Raw genomic sequence first — 17,576 nt, 5'->3', positions numbered from 1 at the left:
GATGCCCAACAGCAGTTTGCACTTCTTACAAGCTGTCCACTGCGGTGCCAGCTGGGAGCTGACAGTGTAAATGCTCGCGTCGAGAAGCCAACAAGAAGGGGTTGCAGCCTTTTCTCCCGTGGTTTCTTTTCCATGAACCGTCACCCAGCACTGCACTGCTCTGCTCTGCTCGTTGCCTTCACCTTGAAGCGTTTCGTAAAATAATGCAGAGATCAGAAGGGGGAGGAGGGTGTGCGGGGATTCACCAGGCTAGGCTACGGGCTACGTCGCGTTTCCGACGTACCGTGATTTGATGGCCATTAAATGGCGAGGGCATTTATTGCTTCTTTTTCCCTACGCCTGCTGTGAGTCGGGACGCGGACGCTGGATGTCTTGTTTCTTGCGTGTGTCCGCTACCCTGGATGTGCAGCTACCATGGCCGGGTGTGCGTCTGGGCGCAGAGAACGTGGGTCACCAGCAAAAGCGCAGGCCCCGCCCGAGCTAAGAGAGGCTGGCCGGGTGGGCCCCGCGTCACTTGGTTTTGCGGGGAGCGTGTCCCCTGCGGCAGGCGGCCGTGGTTGAAAATTTAAGGATGTCTGTCGGAAACGACGGGTGCTCTTACAGTGGCCGCGACGACTCTGGTGTTGATGAGGAGGAGGCCCGGCCATTCTTTTGCTGGTGAGGAGTAATGGAAGGGCCAGAATCGGCGACGGGTCAAAAGTTGTTGGCCGACGACTGCTCTGCGTTTAGAGTTTTCCCGGGCATCGGGCGACTGACTGCTTTACCACGGAGGCCTTGACAGGCCAAAGCGATGCATCAGAGACCACCATGGAATCATACATGATCGTGAGGCGCTGTTGGCAGGCAGAGAAATAAACTATAACGAGTAGCGCCCCACTATGAAACCTCGCGCTTCCGCAGTAGAGTGGACGAGTACTGGTTGACTAGATCGATACCTTTTTTAACACTAGGACTTGTACAAGGGTCCACAAACCCAGTTTTCTAGCGATGTGCGAGGGACCCAAAGCACGCTTCAACACTATTCCCTCCACAGGATAACATCATCTTCCAAAGTCCATGACCCCTAATCATAGATCAAGATAGATAAGACTCTCAGGTAAGATGGTGATGATTCTTGCGTACATGGACTCCTGCATTTTTCGATCATCCAAATACAGGTACCATAATTCTGTTCTTCCACAATCAAATTCCTACATTTAATGGAGATTACAGAATCTTCTCCTGTTCACGAGTGATGGTACAAAATAATGATGCTGCGGTTTCTGTGGACTGAGGTCATAATGATTTACAGGTGAAAATAAAATGGCTAAAAGTATAGAGGCAGTGATTACCCATGAACACGCCACAAGGAGAACAATTTCCATAGAAGCAGATTCTTCTATGCTTAAAATTTTGAATCCCTGATGATGGTTGGTATTATGAATCTGTGTTAATAGAGAAATTTTTTGGGCAATAATGGTCTAAGTGATTTGTATTTACTTGTGATTTAGTTCAGAGAGATTTGGACTTTCAGAGGCATCATCTATCAGAAAAAGCTTCTCATCGTCACCGGTCGGCCTATCGATGGATCAGATAAAACCTTCTCACGTGGAGATCCAAAGGCAACTGGGTCCAGTAATGACCCAATCTATATCCATTCTGGGTTTTCTATGCTAGTTTGGCAAGGCTCACAGTGCATGTTTATACATGGATTTGTATCACATTGTCCGACTATAAGAGCATCTATGCTTTACGTCTAAGTCATTACTACATAAGCTAATGGAAACCTTCTCATCTAATATTGTTAAAGCCACATATATCATCAATCAACGTTCACTGCTGTGCACAATTTTAGGTATTTACTATCAAGAGAAATATATATATATATTTACTATCAAGAGAATTTGATTGATGGACACGTTCACTAAGGTCAAAATTCAATCAAAATACTTCAGCAAAACCATGCAAGGATATATTCTTTCTTTACTCTCATGGATAGATCTTTAGATGCATGAGAAATGGCCTCAGTGGAAACACTTCAAATCTCTTTGATACCGTCTCGTCTCATGTAGCTTAGTTTAGCTGCTGCTCCCAATAATTTCACCATATATGCCCTTGATTTTTGCTATCAGTGCGTCCCTGAGATGCAGATGGGTATAAGGATTCGACAGATTAAAGCCATACAGCAGTTTATGAAATACATCAAAAATCTCCAACATTGCAGTAAATTTCACAAGAGGAAGAAGGAAAATGATATGCGGCGAAGAAAAATGCTCATTTATGTAATAGCATTGATACGATGAACAACATAATATCCTACAAAGTGGAAACAAGATAAACCATCTCGCTAAAAGAAGCTGATTTGCGAACAGTAGTTTCTGCAGATACCTGTCAGGCTTGAAAACCAGGTTGTGGTATGCGAACCACTGCAAAGATTTGAGAGCAAAAGAGAAAGGAATTAGTCTACGGAAACAATTAGTGTTAGAGACTAAACAGGGTTTAGTATTGGCGTTTCAATTACAATTAATTGCTTTCCTTCCCTTGTAGATCAAGAAATGCAAATCAATGTTTACCAATGATCTTAGCAACAGCATATGCATAATATATAAGCTTATTCAGGTCATGTGAAACGTAATCTGTATGATGCAAAGAGGATGCCTGCTAAGTAGATGCATGCAGTAATTGACTACACTTAATGGATGAGACTCACCCCTGTGTAGCCAATTCCCACAATTTCAAGAACACCAGGAACTACAGGAAGCCTATCGATAGCCTGCAGAAATGAGAACAGATTTAGGTAACATGAGGACATCAGAATCTACGAGAATTACCTGACAACATTTGACATTTACAAAGGCAAAAGATGGAATGCTGAGATTAGTTTCAGTATTAGGTGTACCGAGATCATGCCGCCTGTGCTCCACAGAGCAATAGCTCCAACAAGTGCAAGGCCGCTGATTGCATACTTGTCTTCAAGTTTGTCCCACTGCCTACCTAAAAGAGGTCAGTTGAAATCTCCAAGGGCGAGAATAATGCACATAGGGAGTATGAACAGGAAAGGCTGACCGCATCTTGTATCTTCTTCACGATTTCTGGAAGCTCGGTTGCAACTTCAGCTGATGATTCTCCTGCGGCCCTGACGATAAATTTTCCTGCTACTTTACGACCTGAACCACCAAAAATCCAGAGGAAAGCATTTAATTGCTCTTCTTTAAGTCTGTTCGTCTCTATGCCATTTTTCTGTTTGGCTATATTTATATGAGACTCGGAATGAGCTTAAGAGCAAAGATTGAGCAGAAAATAGGGACCATCCGATTGCTTTATATAACGCAATCCAGCAAACGCCATAGAAGGCTTCGCATGGACGATGAATTGCTTGTATAATGGCTTATTTAAAGCAGCAGGGTATCGAGGAACCGAAGGACTTACAGTAAGCAGCAGTGGTCCATGTCTCTCTGGCCTGCGGGCGGCTGGGCGACGCGATGTGGGGCGGAGGAGGCAGGGACGGGAGGCAGATGGAGTGCGGGGCGGACTGACGTGGGGTCACCTTTGCGTCGACCAGAGCCGGGGAGGTGAGGCCGCATGTGACGCTGGTGGTGGAAGCCATGGCTCAGCTACCAGTACTCGTCTCGCAGAGATGGCTTCCCTCCCTCGTTACCAGGCTTTGCTGCACTTAAAACGGTACTCGGGAGCGGCAGATATCGTTGATGACAGAACGTCCACCACTCGTTCCGAGGGGGGCGATTGGATGGCACAGAATATATATGGGAAGGAGGATAGGTGTTCTGTGGCATCCGTCACTGGAACAGCCAAAGGATGGAACGAGATTGCCTGCGTCTTGGAAATTACTAGCATTTATAGCTCCAGTACCGGTGAATCACTTGTTATACCGCTGTAGTGTTTGTGGTGGACCAGAAGGGCACGGGGAACTATCAGTACCAGTAGTTGTGTCAAAGTATCAACCAGCAGTAATGTATAGATCGAATAGCAGCAACAAAAAATGATAGAGGATAGACAACTCGGAGCGCAGATTGCAGGCAGGAGAGAGAACGTATCATTTGGTGGTTTAATTATTATTTTTTGCCCAACAAAGGTTCTTGTCTTTTCGGTGTTAATTCCATGATAGATTTTACAGCCGCCTGTAAACCTTTTGGAAGAACAGGTTAAATCTTTTGAAGTGATTGGTGGATGTAAAAACGTTGCATTCCTAAAAGATACATGCGATCGAATGATTGCCGATGCATCCTAAAAATTAAGACGAACTCATCTGCTATTCCATCTCATCTTCTTGTTGTCCTATTTGCTAGAAGAGACATGGCATGAAGCAACAGAAATGATCATTCCGAGATCTCTCAGAGGGGCTTTACGTCGTCATACGTGTCCTGAGGTCGATTTCTCACTTTAACTAGCTGAGCCGGTCAAGGTGATGTGGATCATCGACAGGAGGGTCGTCACTGTGCATTATTGCTGCACTGCACGGCGTATCGCCCATAGCGGATGCGCTTACGCCCGCGTCTTTTCGACGAGATCTGCTGCTTCAACTGCTCGCTGAAGGCCGCAGTCCTTCGAAAGTACCGGTCATGGACGACGAGGAGGCATGGAGGCTCAGCGAAGAACATGTGCGGCGCCAGAGGTGCAAGGCTTTTTCGCGTCCGCGCCGTGAATTATTATTGTTGGCAGATTGCAGAGAGGTCGTCGGAGGAACAGAGGTCAAACTGCTTCTTCGTCATGATGACCAGTGGTAGCTGTAGCTTTCTCTGTCTGTGGTTCATCTCAGCACATGGGAGCTTACTCTAAAGAGCGAGTTTCGACTGCAAGGGCAAATAATTGGAGTTCCCACAAGCATGCTTTCATCTTAATGAGACAAAGTTTGGGGACGTATCGACTGTGGCGGGTGTCATCACGCCGAGCACCGTCAAGTGCCTGATTGGATCTGCCACATTTCCTTACAGGTCAAACCTCCACCCCACGCCCCCGGCCCCGCCACCCACACCCCCCCGCCCCCCACCACCCACCCCAACACTGTGGGACTTACATATTTTTTATATTTAATCGTAAAATTTTTATATAAAAAATATATTAATTTTTTTATAATTTAAAAAAATAAAAATAAATAATTTTATTTATCATAACATCGTCAGCTATATATAAAACAAAATATATTGGATCGATATAAAAGTAATAGAGAAAAAAATAATTTTAATATCTCTATCGTTTTTAGCATGTGAGATGTTAGAAATTATTTTTTATTAATAAATTATAAAAATAAAATAAAAAATAATATTAAAATTTTTTTTTACCTATTATTTTTACATCGATCCAGTACATTGTGTTGTGTGTTGTGTTTTCTATCATAGTATTATGATAAATAAAATTATTTATTTTATTTTTAAAATTATAGAGATATCAATATATTTTTTTTTAAATATATAGACCGTAATATTAATAAGATCAAAGTATAAAGGATAATTTATAATTAATTCTGAGAGAAAAATGATTAGACAACATAGTACACCAAGTTGTGCTTCGAGTTAGTGTACCTCGTCTTTTCGATAGGAATTAGATGGTATCTTTTTTCTTATCGAATGTTAATAATTATTTTTAATATTTTTTTAAATTTAGATAACAAAAACTAAACCTTGTTAATACCCCTAGAATATCTTATGTGTAGTGAACGGCATGCATAACTTTGATATTGTGATTGTAATTACTGTATTTCCAACTCATGCCTTGATAATTATTGGCCAAGTAAAATAATTTGAGGTTTTATATTTTCGTAATTGTTTTTTTCATTTTTAAACAGTCGAACCTCCATACTTACATGAATATTTATTGGTTCAAATATTAAAAAAAATTACTCATGAAGAGTTACTTATGAAGGATGGTAACAAAGAATATAGGCCTTCATAATCGCTTAGATAGTTTTTATCTGATACATTGATGTGATTTAAGAAATTAATTTGATTCTGATATAAGTTTAATTGTATTAGAAGATCGATGTCATATCAATAACTAGATGCTCTCGTATCATATCGATGCTTAAGTTAAAGATATAAAGAAAATGTTAGAAGAGAGTAAAAGAAATAAAGAGTTTAATTTTGTTTAATTATTTTTAAAGGTGTTTGATAGAAGATAATATTTTTCCAAGGAAATTTCTCTATTTTGTTGAGGAAAATTCTCCATTGAGGGAAATCCTTCCTTCTAATATGTATAAATAGGAGAGGGACATGGTAATATATTTAAGCTTTTTCACTTCTTCAATAAAGCTTCTTCAATAATTATTCTTATCTTCTATTATTTTCATTAGTGTTTTCCCTAATACCATCTAATTCCCTTGAAACCTTGAGGGACTTGAATCTTAGATCTCTTGTGAGGACGTAAGTCACCGTAACCAAGACTCGAAGGGATGGGATAGAAGTGGAGCTCTCCACCAATGGAGTATATAAATTGTTTACTATCTAAAAGATGGGCCAAGGATAGAATAGTTATCAAAGCGAGTTTTCACGAATCGCAACCGTGTTTATCGATCCCATTTACCCCTCGATGCAAAGTAAGAGGGAGAAGAAAAGTTAGGATACGCTCACAAAAGTACACAAAAGGATGTTTCTATCACTTCGTGCAGTAGATAGAAATCATACGATAGCTTTGAACATTTAATTGCATCCTCGACGTCCTGTGAAACTTTTACCGTTCACGTCCCTTGTAGGTGGTGCGGCCATTAACCCCACCCCCGTTTAGTCGAACAGAATGATTGCTGTTGAAATTAATAAGTATTTTAATATTTTTAAAGTTGAGTGGGATAAATATTTTAAGATAACAATTTTTTTGTGAAAGAAAAAAATTCAGTAATTAAGATATGATTGTTGTATAAATATATCATATATTCTTGAATTTTGATAAATAGAATAGAATGAAAAAAAAAAATATTTTTGGTGTTATTGGGTTTAGGGTGTGTAGAAAGGATAGTTTCTAGAATTTCTAAAAAATACGAGAGAAAATGGTATAATTTTTTAAAAATTTATATGATATGGTTTATAAGAAAATTATGCCTAAGCGAGAATAACTCAATGTATTGTAATTGATTTTTATGTATTATATATATATATATATATATATATATATATATATATATATATATAATTTGTCTAATCATATTAAATCTTATGTTGACTTTCTAGTATGTTTTTTAGTTTATTAATCTCCGAGTATTATTTTGATTTTAAAAGTCTTCTTTCATTTCCAATATTTGGTGTCAGGCTTAAAAAATTATCATAGATTTAACAAAAATAAGTGACGAATATTGAAAGGAGTGTAAAGCAAAACTTTTTTTTTTCAGAAGGCAAAAAATAGATAAAATACTTATCAAGAAAGATATTACTGGAATTAATAAGTATTTTGAATTCCTGAAGATGAGGTATCCTAATATATAAAAAAAATTGGAGAATGAATTATATTCTGTTAATTATGACTTGATTCTTCTATAAATATTTTATATATTTTTAGATTTCTGTGAGAAAAAACAAGATGTGAGAAATATTTTTGGTATTCTTTAGTTTTTCTCTAGGATATATAAATAGAATAATATTTATGATATTTAAATAAGATACTCTCTAAGATTTTTAAAGATAATAAAAATATAATTTTTTTTTTAGATTTACGTGATGCGTAAAAAATTTGATAATTTCTTATAATTGATCTAATAAAGAATTTAATTTTTTTACATGAATATAGATAAAACTTATCAAATCACGTTAAAAGATATTATTTTTTTATAAATATATGTTTAATTATTGATCTTTAATTTTTTTAGATTTAAAATTATTCTCTCCCTCCCTACCAGTGGGCAAGTCTCTTCACATACCGACAAACTCGAATTGTTGGTGCCGTGACAGCAAGGGCTCATCAAACCGGATGCGGAGGTCAGCAGTCCTTTATCCGTGCTGTGTGACTCCATGCACAAGCAGATGGTGCCCATGGCGACGACCAACCACAGTCCAAAAACCCCTCTCCGAGGACTTACTGACCTTTCCTCGTGTCACCCTCCTATTTACCTATAATATGAATTGTATCTTTGATCCAAGAATTGTATATTGGTTCTGAATTTTAATGGATAATGTGGCTGTTTGAATTGATGTAATTTGTGTTGGAAGAGAAATATTTTAAGTGATATATCTTAAGGATTTGACTCCCATGACGTGTGTTCGGATTGGGTTATGATAACGACAGCACGTGTTGCAGGCTACGCAACAAAGTTCATTTAACTCCTCCATAGGCAGCTCTATGTATTTTGAGACACGAACATATCTTTCTTCAAATAACTGAATATAGAAGAAAGTCAAGGGAACGAGAGAGAGAGAGAGAGAGAGAGAGAGAGAGGAGCCCACGGCTGTGTTGTCTTCGTTGCTGGACAAATCTGCCACCAAACAATAATGCATGGGAGGGGCTTGTGATGGAGTCGACAGGAAGAGGTCCTCAATCCCCCCCACAGCTCTTCTGTAGCTAGCTAGTAAAGATGCAATCGCCGCTTGCTTCCCTTTTAACCACCCCATCGTGGTTTGGTTGCTTGCTTTAGTAGCCATCTTATGTTGTGCGCTGTATCACTTCGTCCACATTTCAGCTTCCCCTCGCTATCTCTTAGCCTTCTGCGTTCCATATCACCCCTCCTGACCTCTCTGCTTCTTCTTTCAACTCAGCATTTATGTTGTTGCATCCCTGCGTCTGTAGGGAGATCAGGAAGGAAGGCGGAGGAGCAGCTGGGTTTCTAACCGGTGATGATGCTTGTTCTGAATGTATTTATTGCTCCGGGGGGGTGGTGAGTAGCAGAATTTAAGAGAGAAGCCTGAACTATGCTTCGATCGTGAAGAGGAGAGGCAGAGGAGGAGCGGTCAGAGGTCGTTCGATCTGCTGCCTGGAGGAGCAGAGCAGCGGAAGTGGTCAAATTCACATCTGTTGCTGCTGCATTGCCTGCTGCTCCGATGGAGCAGCTACGAGGAGAACCCATTAATGATGTCCTTGTAAGCCCTCCCTCGAGTATCCCCAACCTTTGCTTTCGTTTATTGTTTTCCTTGTCACTTTCGCTCCTGGTCACATCTGCATGAAGAAGACCTATTTGCGGGTAGAAGAACATCGATGTGTTATGGGATCCCACTTTTGGACATTCCATTCAATGCGATGCAAGTAATGATCGCTGAACATGCAATCTATATATGGCTAAGCTTATGTTTTCTTATGTTGTTGCTTCAGCTTAAACATACTTGCCTATCCCTTCATTTCTCCTCTTTCTTTGTTTCCAAAGCAGTTAGTTAGGGAGGAGCCGAGCGCAGGGTGCTTGGAAGCAGGAGCAGCGAGCGCCACCTTCTCTGAGCATCCTGAAATGATCTATGGGAACCTGTTCTCTCACCAAATGCCTTTCCTTCAACTACTCCAAGGAGCCATGCAAGCAGGGGAAGAGGAAGTCGAGCTCCATTTGCAACAGTATCAGTATCAGCACGAAGGTTTCTTCACTTCTTGCACGCAAGAATCCAACTTCCAGCTCCTCCTGCGGCTACAGGGCCAGAACTGCTTCAAGCAACTGCGGACGGCCGAGATGGACACGTCCCGCGTGGTGGAGCAGCTGGAAAGCTGCATTACCCACGCGTCCGAGTCGGAGACGAGAGGCGTGGTCCACCATAAAACGCCGGCGACCGTTGCCGCGACCGGGCCAACGAGATCCGCGGCGGGAGTCGGGCCGAACGAGCGGCGGAAGAGGAAGAGGCCGCGGCAGGCTTCGACGTCGAAGAGTGCGCAGGAGGTGGAGAGCCAAAGGATGACCCATATTGCCGTGGAGCGCAACCGCCGGCGCCTCATGAACGACCACCTCGCTACCCTCCGCTCCCTCATGCCGTCTTCCTATGTCCACCGCGTACGCTTATAGTTCATAATTCGCAATCCCACCCTTCCCAGACAAGCTTCGACCTGATGTGTCTGCGTTGCTGCACACAGGGAGACCAGGCGTCCATCATCGGTGGTGCCATCGACTTCGTCAAGGAGCTCGAACAGCGCCTCCTCTCCCTTCGAACCCAGAAGCGGCTGCTGGAGTCGGCCGCCGTCCGATTGAGGCCCAACGACGACGAACCGCGCCACACGTCCGTGCTGCACGACGGGTTCTTCATCTCGCCGCAGTACACAGGCTATTCGCGGTCGCAGCAGCGACGGCGATACGCTAACGGAGAAGAAGCACAACAAGAGGATGGAACAGGGGTGGATGTGGAAGCGACGGTGGTGCAGGGGCATGTGAATTTGAAGGTGGCCACGCGGCGGCGGAGGGGGCAGCTGGCGCGGGCCATCGCGGCCATGGAGGAGCTCCGTCTCTCTGTGCTTCATCTCAACGTCGCCTCCCTCGAACCCTCCTCCATCCTGTACTCCCTCAGCCTGAAGGTCGGTTCACCATCTGCTCCCCGCTTCGTCTGCCACGTTAGACGTCGCGAACGCGAGCTGATGACTTCACTGTTTCTTCGGAGTGCAGATGGAGGAAGCGTGCAAATTGGGGTCAGCGGATGAGGTTGCGACGGCGGTGCACCAGATCTTCAGCTACATCAACGCCTGCTGTTGACACGACGCTGAAGTTGTCAGGACGTACGAGACGCAAGAGAAAGGGAAAGGAAAGGGTCGAAGAGATGCTTGACTGGACCACGTCTACAATTCTTGAACTATGAGGAAGAGCGCAGCAGCAGCAGCAGCAGTAGCAGTAGGAGCAGCTTTCCTTTCTTCTAATATATGCAGTGATGGGAGCTTGTACTCTTTGGGTTGCGGTTTTGCCAGCTTTTTCGCTGTTCGTTTTCAATTATTTTTTTGTCTTCGGGAAGAGATGCTGATATTTGGGCTCGCAAAGCGTTTCGAGTTTTCCTAATCATGATTGTAGCCCAATTCATCTCCTGGTATCTTAGTCGCTGTTCTTATGTCTGTAGCATTCTATTCCGCCCGCGTTTTAGATTAAGATGACAACCCTCCTCATGAGAGCAGTCTTCTTGTCTCAGGAACTTTTTACACACACACACACGTATGCATTTGAGCTGAATAACCCACCTCTACTTCGACATGTATAGCAGCATATGCCATGCATCTCAAATTCCAGACATTTATCTTGATCTAATTGTGGAAAGGACCTACTTTAAGATAGGTAGCCATCGTTCTGTTCTCTCTCCGAGTATTGGTGCCACCATCTTCTTTTCTCGTGCTGCTGCAATAGGCCCTCCCTGTCTTCCGCAGACGCAACACCGTCCATTTCCGGAGCACTCCACTTGTACCCAACGCGTGCCTGTGTCTTTCGACCGCTTCTGCCGGTTCTCTCGCGCCATCAATCGACTGTTCGAGTTGAGCAAGCCAAACCCAAATTGCCGCGGTGGTCGAGCCCAAATTGTCGAAGACGAAGAGGATTCTACTACGGACGACGAAATGAGCGTCTCGGTAGACTCTACTGACTCGGAGCCTAGTGTTATTGACTTATCATCGATTTTAATGGATTTGGGGGAACTTTAGAGGCTGTGGCTTCGTGCGGAAAGGAAGAAGGCTCGTAAACCGTGTTTGGAAAGGTTGATGAGGAAAAGACGTCGACTGCGGGTCAGAACAACTTTTTGTCTCGAGATCCTCGTTCTCTGGCTACAGTTGGATGACACTTGATGACTACTTTTTATCTATTTTGAGCACCAAATTAAGTAATACAATTCCTACAGCATAATGACAGCATGGAGGCGTATTAATTAGTCATTATGCATATATATTACGACATCGTGACCTATGTATATATATTATCAATTTTCTATTTCTTTAATGGGGTGGAGTGAGTTGAACTCTCTCTTAGTCACAAATTTGACAATGATAAACCTAACATATATATGTTTTTTTTATTCAATTTAAAAGTTTATGCTTCTAGAGTATGAATGCATGATAAATTTGTGTGAGAGAGAGAGAGATTGAGAGAGAGTGTGAGAGAGAGAGAGAGAGAGAGAGAGATATGGGTGGATGAGGCCTATGAAACTCTGCAGCCTGGCTTAGCCTGTCCTACACTTGGGCTGGGAATTGTACAACTTTTCGTTGGCTCATATATCTCATATGCAGCATTTGCACACGCATTTTCACTCTCAATTCCTTCACTTTTACCTTCACCCAAGCCTCTTTTCCAATGGCAGTATCTTAACCATGACTTCATCGTCTCGGCCAATTGAGTTTTGTATCAGTTATCGTATCTGCTTCGCTGAAGCTGCCCATTGTACTATGCCTCTCGAGCCCTCTTTTTGATCTCAATATGTCATGAATATGTACATGATTTAAATCATGCCAGCATTTATGGGCTCAAGAGGATGTAGTCGGATAATTGGGAAATACGATGCGCCAAGCTGAGACTCATAATTGGGTGTGATTTTGTAGGAAGTCCATAGTCGGCAGCTGTGGATGAAGAGCAGTGTTTTCTGCTACTGAAGATAAAGGATTTTTCTCACCCCTCATCTCGAAAGGACACACAAGCAATCTCCAGCAGCGTTCAGCGAGGTTGAACCACCATGGCCGAATTCTGCGTCAAAAGAATCGCCCGGTCTCCACTTCTTTCGTTGCCTGCATTCCACATGGTATGTTTCGCTGTTACCATGCCAAGATCCATTGACCAAGCTGGTATTGTTTCAGAAGCTTTGAGAACTATGTCCAGATGAAGATAATGATTGAAGCACGCCTTCCTTATCCACACGCTACGCTTTGGAAAATTTCCATCGACTTAAGAATTATTTGTGCTCTTCGACTGGATTCTAGAGTCCTCTGCTCTTCGGTGGATTCTAAGCCGATCAAGTGCATCCCACACAAACGATCACAACAAAATCATTTCAGATCCTCTTACTCCACGCCACTACCAGATTGGAACAGGAAAATTCGGTGAAATAGATAAGACTAGTTCAAGAGAAAACAATGGTACAAGGGATGTGAGCAGTTCAGTGTAACAGATAACATAGTCAAAAGTAAACCCCCCACCACTAAAACAGCGCGTTCGTGGACTACATGATGGATACAACGAAAGCGCTCAGGTATTTGGGTAGACTGTGTCGCCAACGAACACCGTCGTCAGCGCCACCTGATGAGTGGTGACTACGTCACGTTGAGATGTTGCAGGCGGCACAGTCCACCTAAAAAGCTTTCTCCCTTTTGAAAAGCTCCAGGCAGTGTTCGCCGTCCAAGTTTCTGCTCCAAAACTTCTTGTAGTACTCGTCGTATGTGTAGCGCCTATAAGTGGCTGGAGATCCCTCGCTGACGAGCTCCTCCGGAGGGCTAATGATCACGTTGTTGCAAGGACAGAGGAAGGATGCCACAGACATCCTTTCCTTGTTCGAGTTGACGACAGCTCGATGCCAAACGCTGTTGTACCTACCGTTGCTTAATGCCTGCATGAACAGATTTAATTGTCAGCTACTACTTGTCAAAGTTCCAACGCCGACTGCTGATCTCAGATATGAGATGGGATGGCACTACAAGTACGTATTCATTATTAAGGAAGACCAACCCATTTTGTGAGTACATAATCCAAAGTTTAGGCTAGTGTTTTAGCTTCTTGAGTGCAGGATCGCCTAAGGCCATACTGTCAATGGCCGACTTCGGCCACCTCCAAAACAGTATGCTACACAGTTCGACTAAAGAGCAATGAAAAGAGAAACAGGGGTACTTCGGTGCAACAAAAGAGTGTGTGATCCATTGTCACCTGTAGCTGGTCACCGATGTTGATGACCAACGCGCTTGGCTTGGGATCCACTGCCATCCATTTGCCGTCCCTAAGAACCTGCAAGCCAGCCACATCAGAATCCTGGAGAAGAACAGTGAGGGCATTTGGATCAGTGTGGGCCGGCAGGCCATATGTGAGCTCAGGTTCCGGGCACTTCGGGTAGTAGTTGATGGCCATATGTTGCTCTTGCTCGCCCAGCGCCCTCTCGATGAAGTCCTCCTCCAAACCTAAGCTCAATGATATTGCTCCAAGGAGTCGGAATCCCAGTCCACGAACTTGCTGACAATAAGTGCTAACCACTTCCCTGTGACGAGGAAGAAGAAGAAGCACAAGCTCTTCAAATTTGATCATCAAGAAATTAGACTATTCAATTAAGGCAATGTTTTAGTGCAGATCCCACTATTGAATGCATAGTTTCAGATGTTACCAATGTCGCTCCGTTGTCCTATCTCTTAACTCTGATTGGTTCCTTAGCATGTGCGAGCACATGCTCTGACGCTCGGTTCGAGTTGTTTTTGTCCTCACGTTTAATTGCCTATGAGTCCATAGTAAAGAAGCTTCTCTTCTCTCCCCGGGATGTGAAGGTCTTTTTTGAGTACAATTAGGTTCCTATTCTTTTGATCAGAGTCTCGTACTGACTCAGATTTTGGGTTTCTTTTACGTCAAGAAATTTCATGGTCAAGTCTGTGTCGGATGACATCCCCAAGTTGATTTCCATGTTACCTTCGGCTTTTCAACAATATGGAAGCTGAAAAGCCGGAGGTAGACTCTATCCGGCCTCCCCGGGCAGACTTCACTGGCTCAATTCCCGTGAAGGGTCAACTCAAAGAACCCATGTTCTTCTCTAATGCATGCACGATGGCTCGATTCCTGTTGAAGGGTCAACTCAGAGACCAGAACCCATGTTCTTCTCTCATGCATGCATGATGGTTCAATTCCTGTGAAGAGTAACCGATATTCTTCTCTCGTGCATGCATGATTGCTCAATTCCTATGAAGGGTCAACTGAAAGAACCGATGTTCTTCTCTCATGCGTGCATGCTGCAAGTGCAAGGGATGTAAACGCCACGACATAATGCATGAATAGAATATATCGATTTGCTGCAAACCAATCTTTTAAAATCTATTGGAGCTTTCTTGAACTTCCTAGAGAACGGCGTTGACTAGATGTTATTCTACCACATGACTCCTCTCCCACTAAAGAGGATGAAGAGGAGGAGAAGCACGAAAGACTTACTTAAATGAGGAGGGATTAGAAGGCCAACCGGGAACATACTCCTCGAGAGGATAGCAGTGAAGCCGGAGGTAATCCCTCCAATTGTGAACCAACTCCTTTTTTACATTAAAGCTCGTCGAAAGTCTAATTTTCTTCGACGGGTCATCGGAATATAGCTTCGCCTTCTCCTCGGAAGGAAGACGGAAGAACTCCAGACCAGTAGTCATCATCTTCACCATCAGTTCAGTGTCAATTCCATGGTTCACAACCTATTTGTGCACAGAAAACCAGAAACGATGCTTGAAGGACGCAGTTGAGCAGCAAGGGAACAGTTACAAGCAGGTTATCGGAATTAGTAGACCTGGAAGAAGCCGTAGGATTGGCAGGCTTGGCCTATCCGAGAGATGATCTGGGCCTTGTCGGGGGAGCCGAGATCGATGATGGGGATGCTTGCGTCGGTGATCACTTGTGTGAGGCGAGGTCTTTGAGACTCTGGTCTTACGTAGTTCTCTGGAAGGGTATGGTGGTGTGTTGCGGTGGAGAGAAGCTGATCCGCCATGAGAGATGGTAGAGTGACAGAGCGAGAGAGAGAGAGAGAGAAAGCGAGAACACAGAAAGATCTGCGAGAGGACCTTACGGAACTCGGGAAGAAGGTGAGGGGGAGCGCGAGAGGTTAGCAACTGCACCCATTTATGGTCCACCTCCCGGAAAAGGTGTTGACTGAAGTGATGAGACCGGCCCGCGACTGACGTAAGCAACCTGAAATTTTTGACGTCATGACCCACGCCATGTCATGACAGAGGGAAAAACCGTTTTCTTGATTTATTCTGCGTCCCGTCTAACAGAGGAAAAAATCGTTTTTGGATCTCGACCACGTCATGACCCACGTCACGTCACACCTCTGTCGAGTCAACACGAGGGTTGACTTTCCACGTCGAACCGAAACCTATATAGGGAGGCGCCCCCTCGACAAATCCTGTCCCGGAAAGCTCGGGACGATGCCGTATGGCGTCGCTCCACGCATACCGAGCGACGATCGAAAGTATCATCTCATCACTCGGGGGTCGGTCAACGCGCCAAGTCTGCGTATGATCGATCCTCGAGCAACAGTATTAAAACCCCTAGCCAACACCTAGCTAAGAGAGGAGAAAAACAAGACTACTGACTTAATCTACGAGGGGCCCAAGTCGAGAACCTCCCCGATCAGGGCGTGTGTGCAAGAACTCGACCACCCCCGGAGGCGTAGTCGTCCTGACCCCTGATCTAGCCGGCTCCATCACTTCTTCCAACCCATCAAGAACTCCGGACATCGACCCGTGGACCAAGCCGTGCTGACTCCTCGGCCTCGGCGTATAAGTTTACCAACATACATTAGAATGAGGGCCGATGTCATAGGAGCACCCCGCAGGAGCTCACCCCGAGGTAGAACCACCAGCTGATCACCTCCCTTTCGGACTCGGTGATCGGCCCCTCCCTATCCTCAAGAATGGGGGCATCCCGACCCCGACGCTGGATCGCTACTAGCGCCTGTTCAATGACCCAGGACTCCCTCCCCCTGGATATACTATGGGACCCTCGGTCATTTCGCTCGAGGTGTTCCTTGACCTAGCCAAGCAAGTGCAAACCTTGGTGGGAATGATGCAAATAATCATCCTGCTCATCCCGCAGATCGTGCAGTCAGCGAGTCCCCTGACTGACCCGACACCACAAAGGCCAAACGGGGAACAAGTCAGGATAGGAGAAGCTCGAGAGCAGATCGCAACCCTTAGAAACCTCCCCGAACATAGTGCCCCTGCACCTCACCGAGCCACTCCATCGCTCCCTGAGCCTGACACCTTATCATCAGACTCGGTGTATGACTCATTCATTGTCTAGCTGTCCGTGGTCAACCGTCGCCTAGACGAGTTCCAGCACGAATTCCAGAAGTCACGCAGCGAGACTGGGGAAAGCAGCTTGGGTGGATCCCCTTTTGCTTAAGAGATCCAGGACAAGCCTGTGCCGCTCAACTTTAGACTCCCGACATTAGAGACGTATGACGGCGGCTCCGGTCCCACGGAATATGTCGCTGCATTTCGGGCTCAAATGACCCTTTATGGCACTTCCGACACCCTAATGTGTCGGGCGTTCCAGACTAGCTTTAGAGGACCGATGCGGGCGTGGTTCAGCCGACTATAGCTGGCCTCGGTCTCTTCTTTTGATTAGCTCGCAAGGGAGTTCAAGCAAAATTTCCTAGCCAATGTGCGGCCCAGGCCTTCCATGGCCATGCTGCTTGCATTGTCCTAATGTGATGGCAAATCACTTTCCCAATTTATCGCGTGCTTTGCCGTTGAAATCTGGGGGTTCCCAGACGCCCACCCCTCTCTGATCATGCAAGCATTTTTGATGGGCTTGCAACCCTCAAGGTTCTTCTGGTCGTTCATCGAGAAGCCACCCGCAACCATCACTGAGATGCTCCAACGCGCCAACCAGTACATTGTCGCAGAAGCCCTAATGGCAGGAAGGCGCGAGGATGGCAAGAGGCAAAGGATAGAATAGGCCTAAGGGACAACTTCAGGGTCACCAGTAGCGCAACCCCATAGAAGGCCCCACCGACCCGAGTCACTACTCCCGAGGTCCCCGCCTTTGCCTTTAAACACCTCTCGTA

The 17,576-nt window shown here is 44.6% G+C and overlaps 3 protein-coding genes across 3 annotated transcripts; 1 reads left to right on the top strand and 2 right to left on the bottom strand.

The window, feature by feature from the left end:
* Positions 1–1,904: 1,904 nt before the first annotated feature.
* On the bottom strand, positions 1,905–3,772 carry LOC135587451 (protein CURVATURE THYLAKOID 1B, chloroplastic-like). Its single transcript, XM_065078873.1, has 6 exons — positions 3,409–3,772; positions 3,046–3,146; positions 2,879–2,965; positions 2,690–2,752; positions 2,368–2,405; positions 1,905–2,118 (listed from the first exon to the last, which is right to left on the bottom strand). The coding sequence occupies exons 1-6, from the start codon at positions 3,584–3,586 to the stop codon at positions 2,058–2,060; spliced, it is 528 nt and encodes a 175-aa protein (XP_064934945.1). The 5' UTR covers positions 3,587–3,772; the 3' UTR covers positions 1,905–2,057.
* A 4,707-nt stretch (positions 3,773–8,479) lies between these two features.
* LOC135588969 (transcription factor bHLH57-like) lies at positions 8,480–10,932 on the top strand. Its single transcript, XM_065081300.1, has 4 exons — positions 8,480–8,993; positions 9,278–9,880; positions 9,961–10,395; positions 10,484–10,932. The coding sequence occupies exons 1-4, from the start codon at positions 8,955–8,957 to the stop codon at positions 10,568–10,570; spliced, it is 1,164 nt and encodes a 387-aa protein (XP_064937372.1). The 5' UTR covers positions 8,480–8,954; the 3' UTR covers positions 10,571–10,932.
* Positions 10,933–12,875: 1,943 nt separating this feature from the next.
* On the bottom strand, positions 12,876–15,590 carry LOC135587450 (flavanone 3-dioxygenase 2-like). Its single transcript, XM_065078871.1, has 4 exons — positions 15,294–15,590; positions 14,954–15,201; positions 13,697–14,021; positions 12,876–13,382 (listed from the first exon to the last, which is right to left on the bottom strand). Exons 1-4 carry the CDS (start codon positions 15,489–15,491, stop codon positions 13,128–13,130), a joined length of 1,026 nt encoding a protein of 341 aa, XP_064934943.1. The 5' UTR covers positions 15,492–15,590; the 3' UTR covers positions 12,876–13,127.
* Between the last annotated feature and the right edge of the window lie 1,986 nt (positions 15,591–17,576).

Source organism: Musa acuminata, chromosome BXJ1-8 (assembly GCF_036884655.1).
Source record: "Musa acuminata AAA Group cultivar baxijiao chromosome BXJ1-8, Cavendish_Baxijiao_AAA, whole genome shotgun sequence".
Taxonomy (NCBI): Eukaryota; Viridiplantae; Streptophyta; class Magnoliopsida; order Zingiberales; family Musaceae; genus Musa; species Musa acuminata.
This window is presented reverse-complemented; position numbering and strand designations above follow the sequence as displayed.

Excerpts from the sequence above, each read along its gene's own strand:
- LOC135587451 (XM_065078873.1), bottom strand. The coding sequence starts at position 3,586 with ATGGCTTCCACCACCAGCGTCACATGCGGCCTCACCTCCCCGGCTCTG. Across the intron at positions 3,147-3,408 it reads ATGGACCACTGCTGCTTACT|GTCGTAAAGTAGCAGGAAAA; the intron begins GTAAGTCCTTCG and ends TTGGTGGTTCAG. Across the intron at positions 2,966-3,045 it reads TGAAGAAGATACAAGATGCG|TGGGACAAACTTGAAGACAA; the intron begins GTCAGCCTTTCC and ends TTAGGTAGGCAG.
- LOC135588969 (XM_065081300.1), top strand. The coding sequence starts at position 8,955 with ATGGAGCAGCTACGAGGAGAACCCATTAATGATGTCCTT. Across the intron at positions 8,994-9,277 it reads AACCCATTAATGATGTCCTT|TTAGTTAGGGAGGAGCCGAG; the intron begins GTAAGCCCTCCC and ends TTTCCAAAGCAG. Across the intron at positions 9,881-9,960 it reads CGTCTTCCTATGTCCACCGC|GGAGACCAGGCGTCCATCAT; the intron begins GTACGCTTATAG and ends TGCTGCACACAG.
- LOC135587450 (XM_065078871.1), bottom strand. The coding sequence starts at position 15,491 with ATGGCGGATCAGCTTCTCTCCACCGCAACACACCACCATACCCTTCCA. Across the intron at positions 15,202-15,293 it reads AATCCTACGGCTTCTTCCAG|GTTGTGAACCATGGAATTGA; the intron begins GTCTACTAATTC and ends GTGCACAAATAG. Across the intron at positions 14,022-14,953 it reads TCTAATCCCTCCTCATTTAA|GGAAGTGGTTAGCACTTATT; the intron begins GTAAGTCTTTCG and ends TCCTCGTCACAG.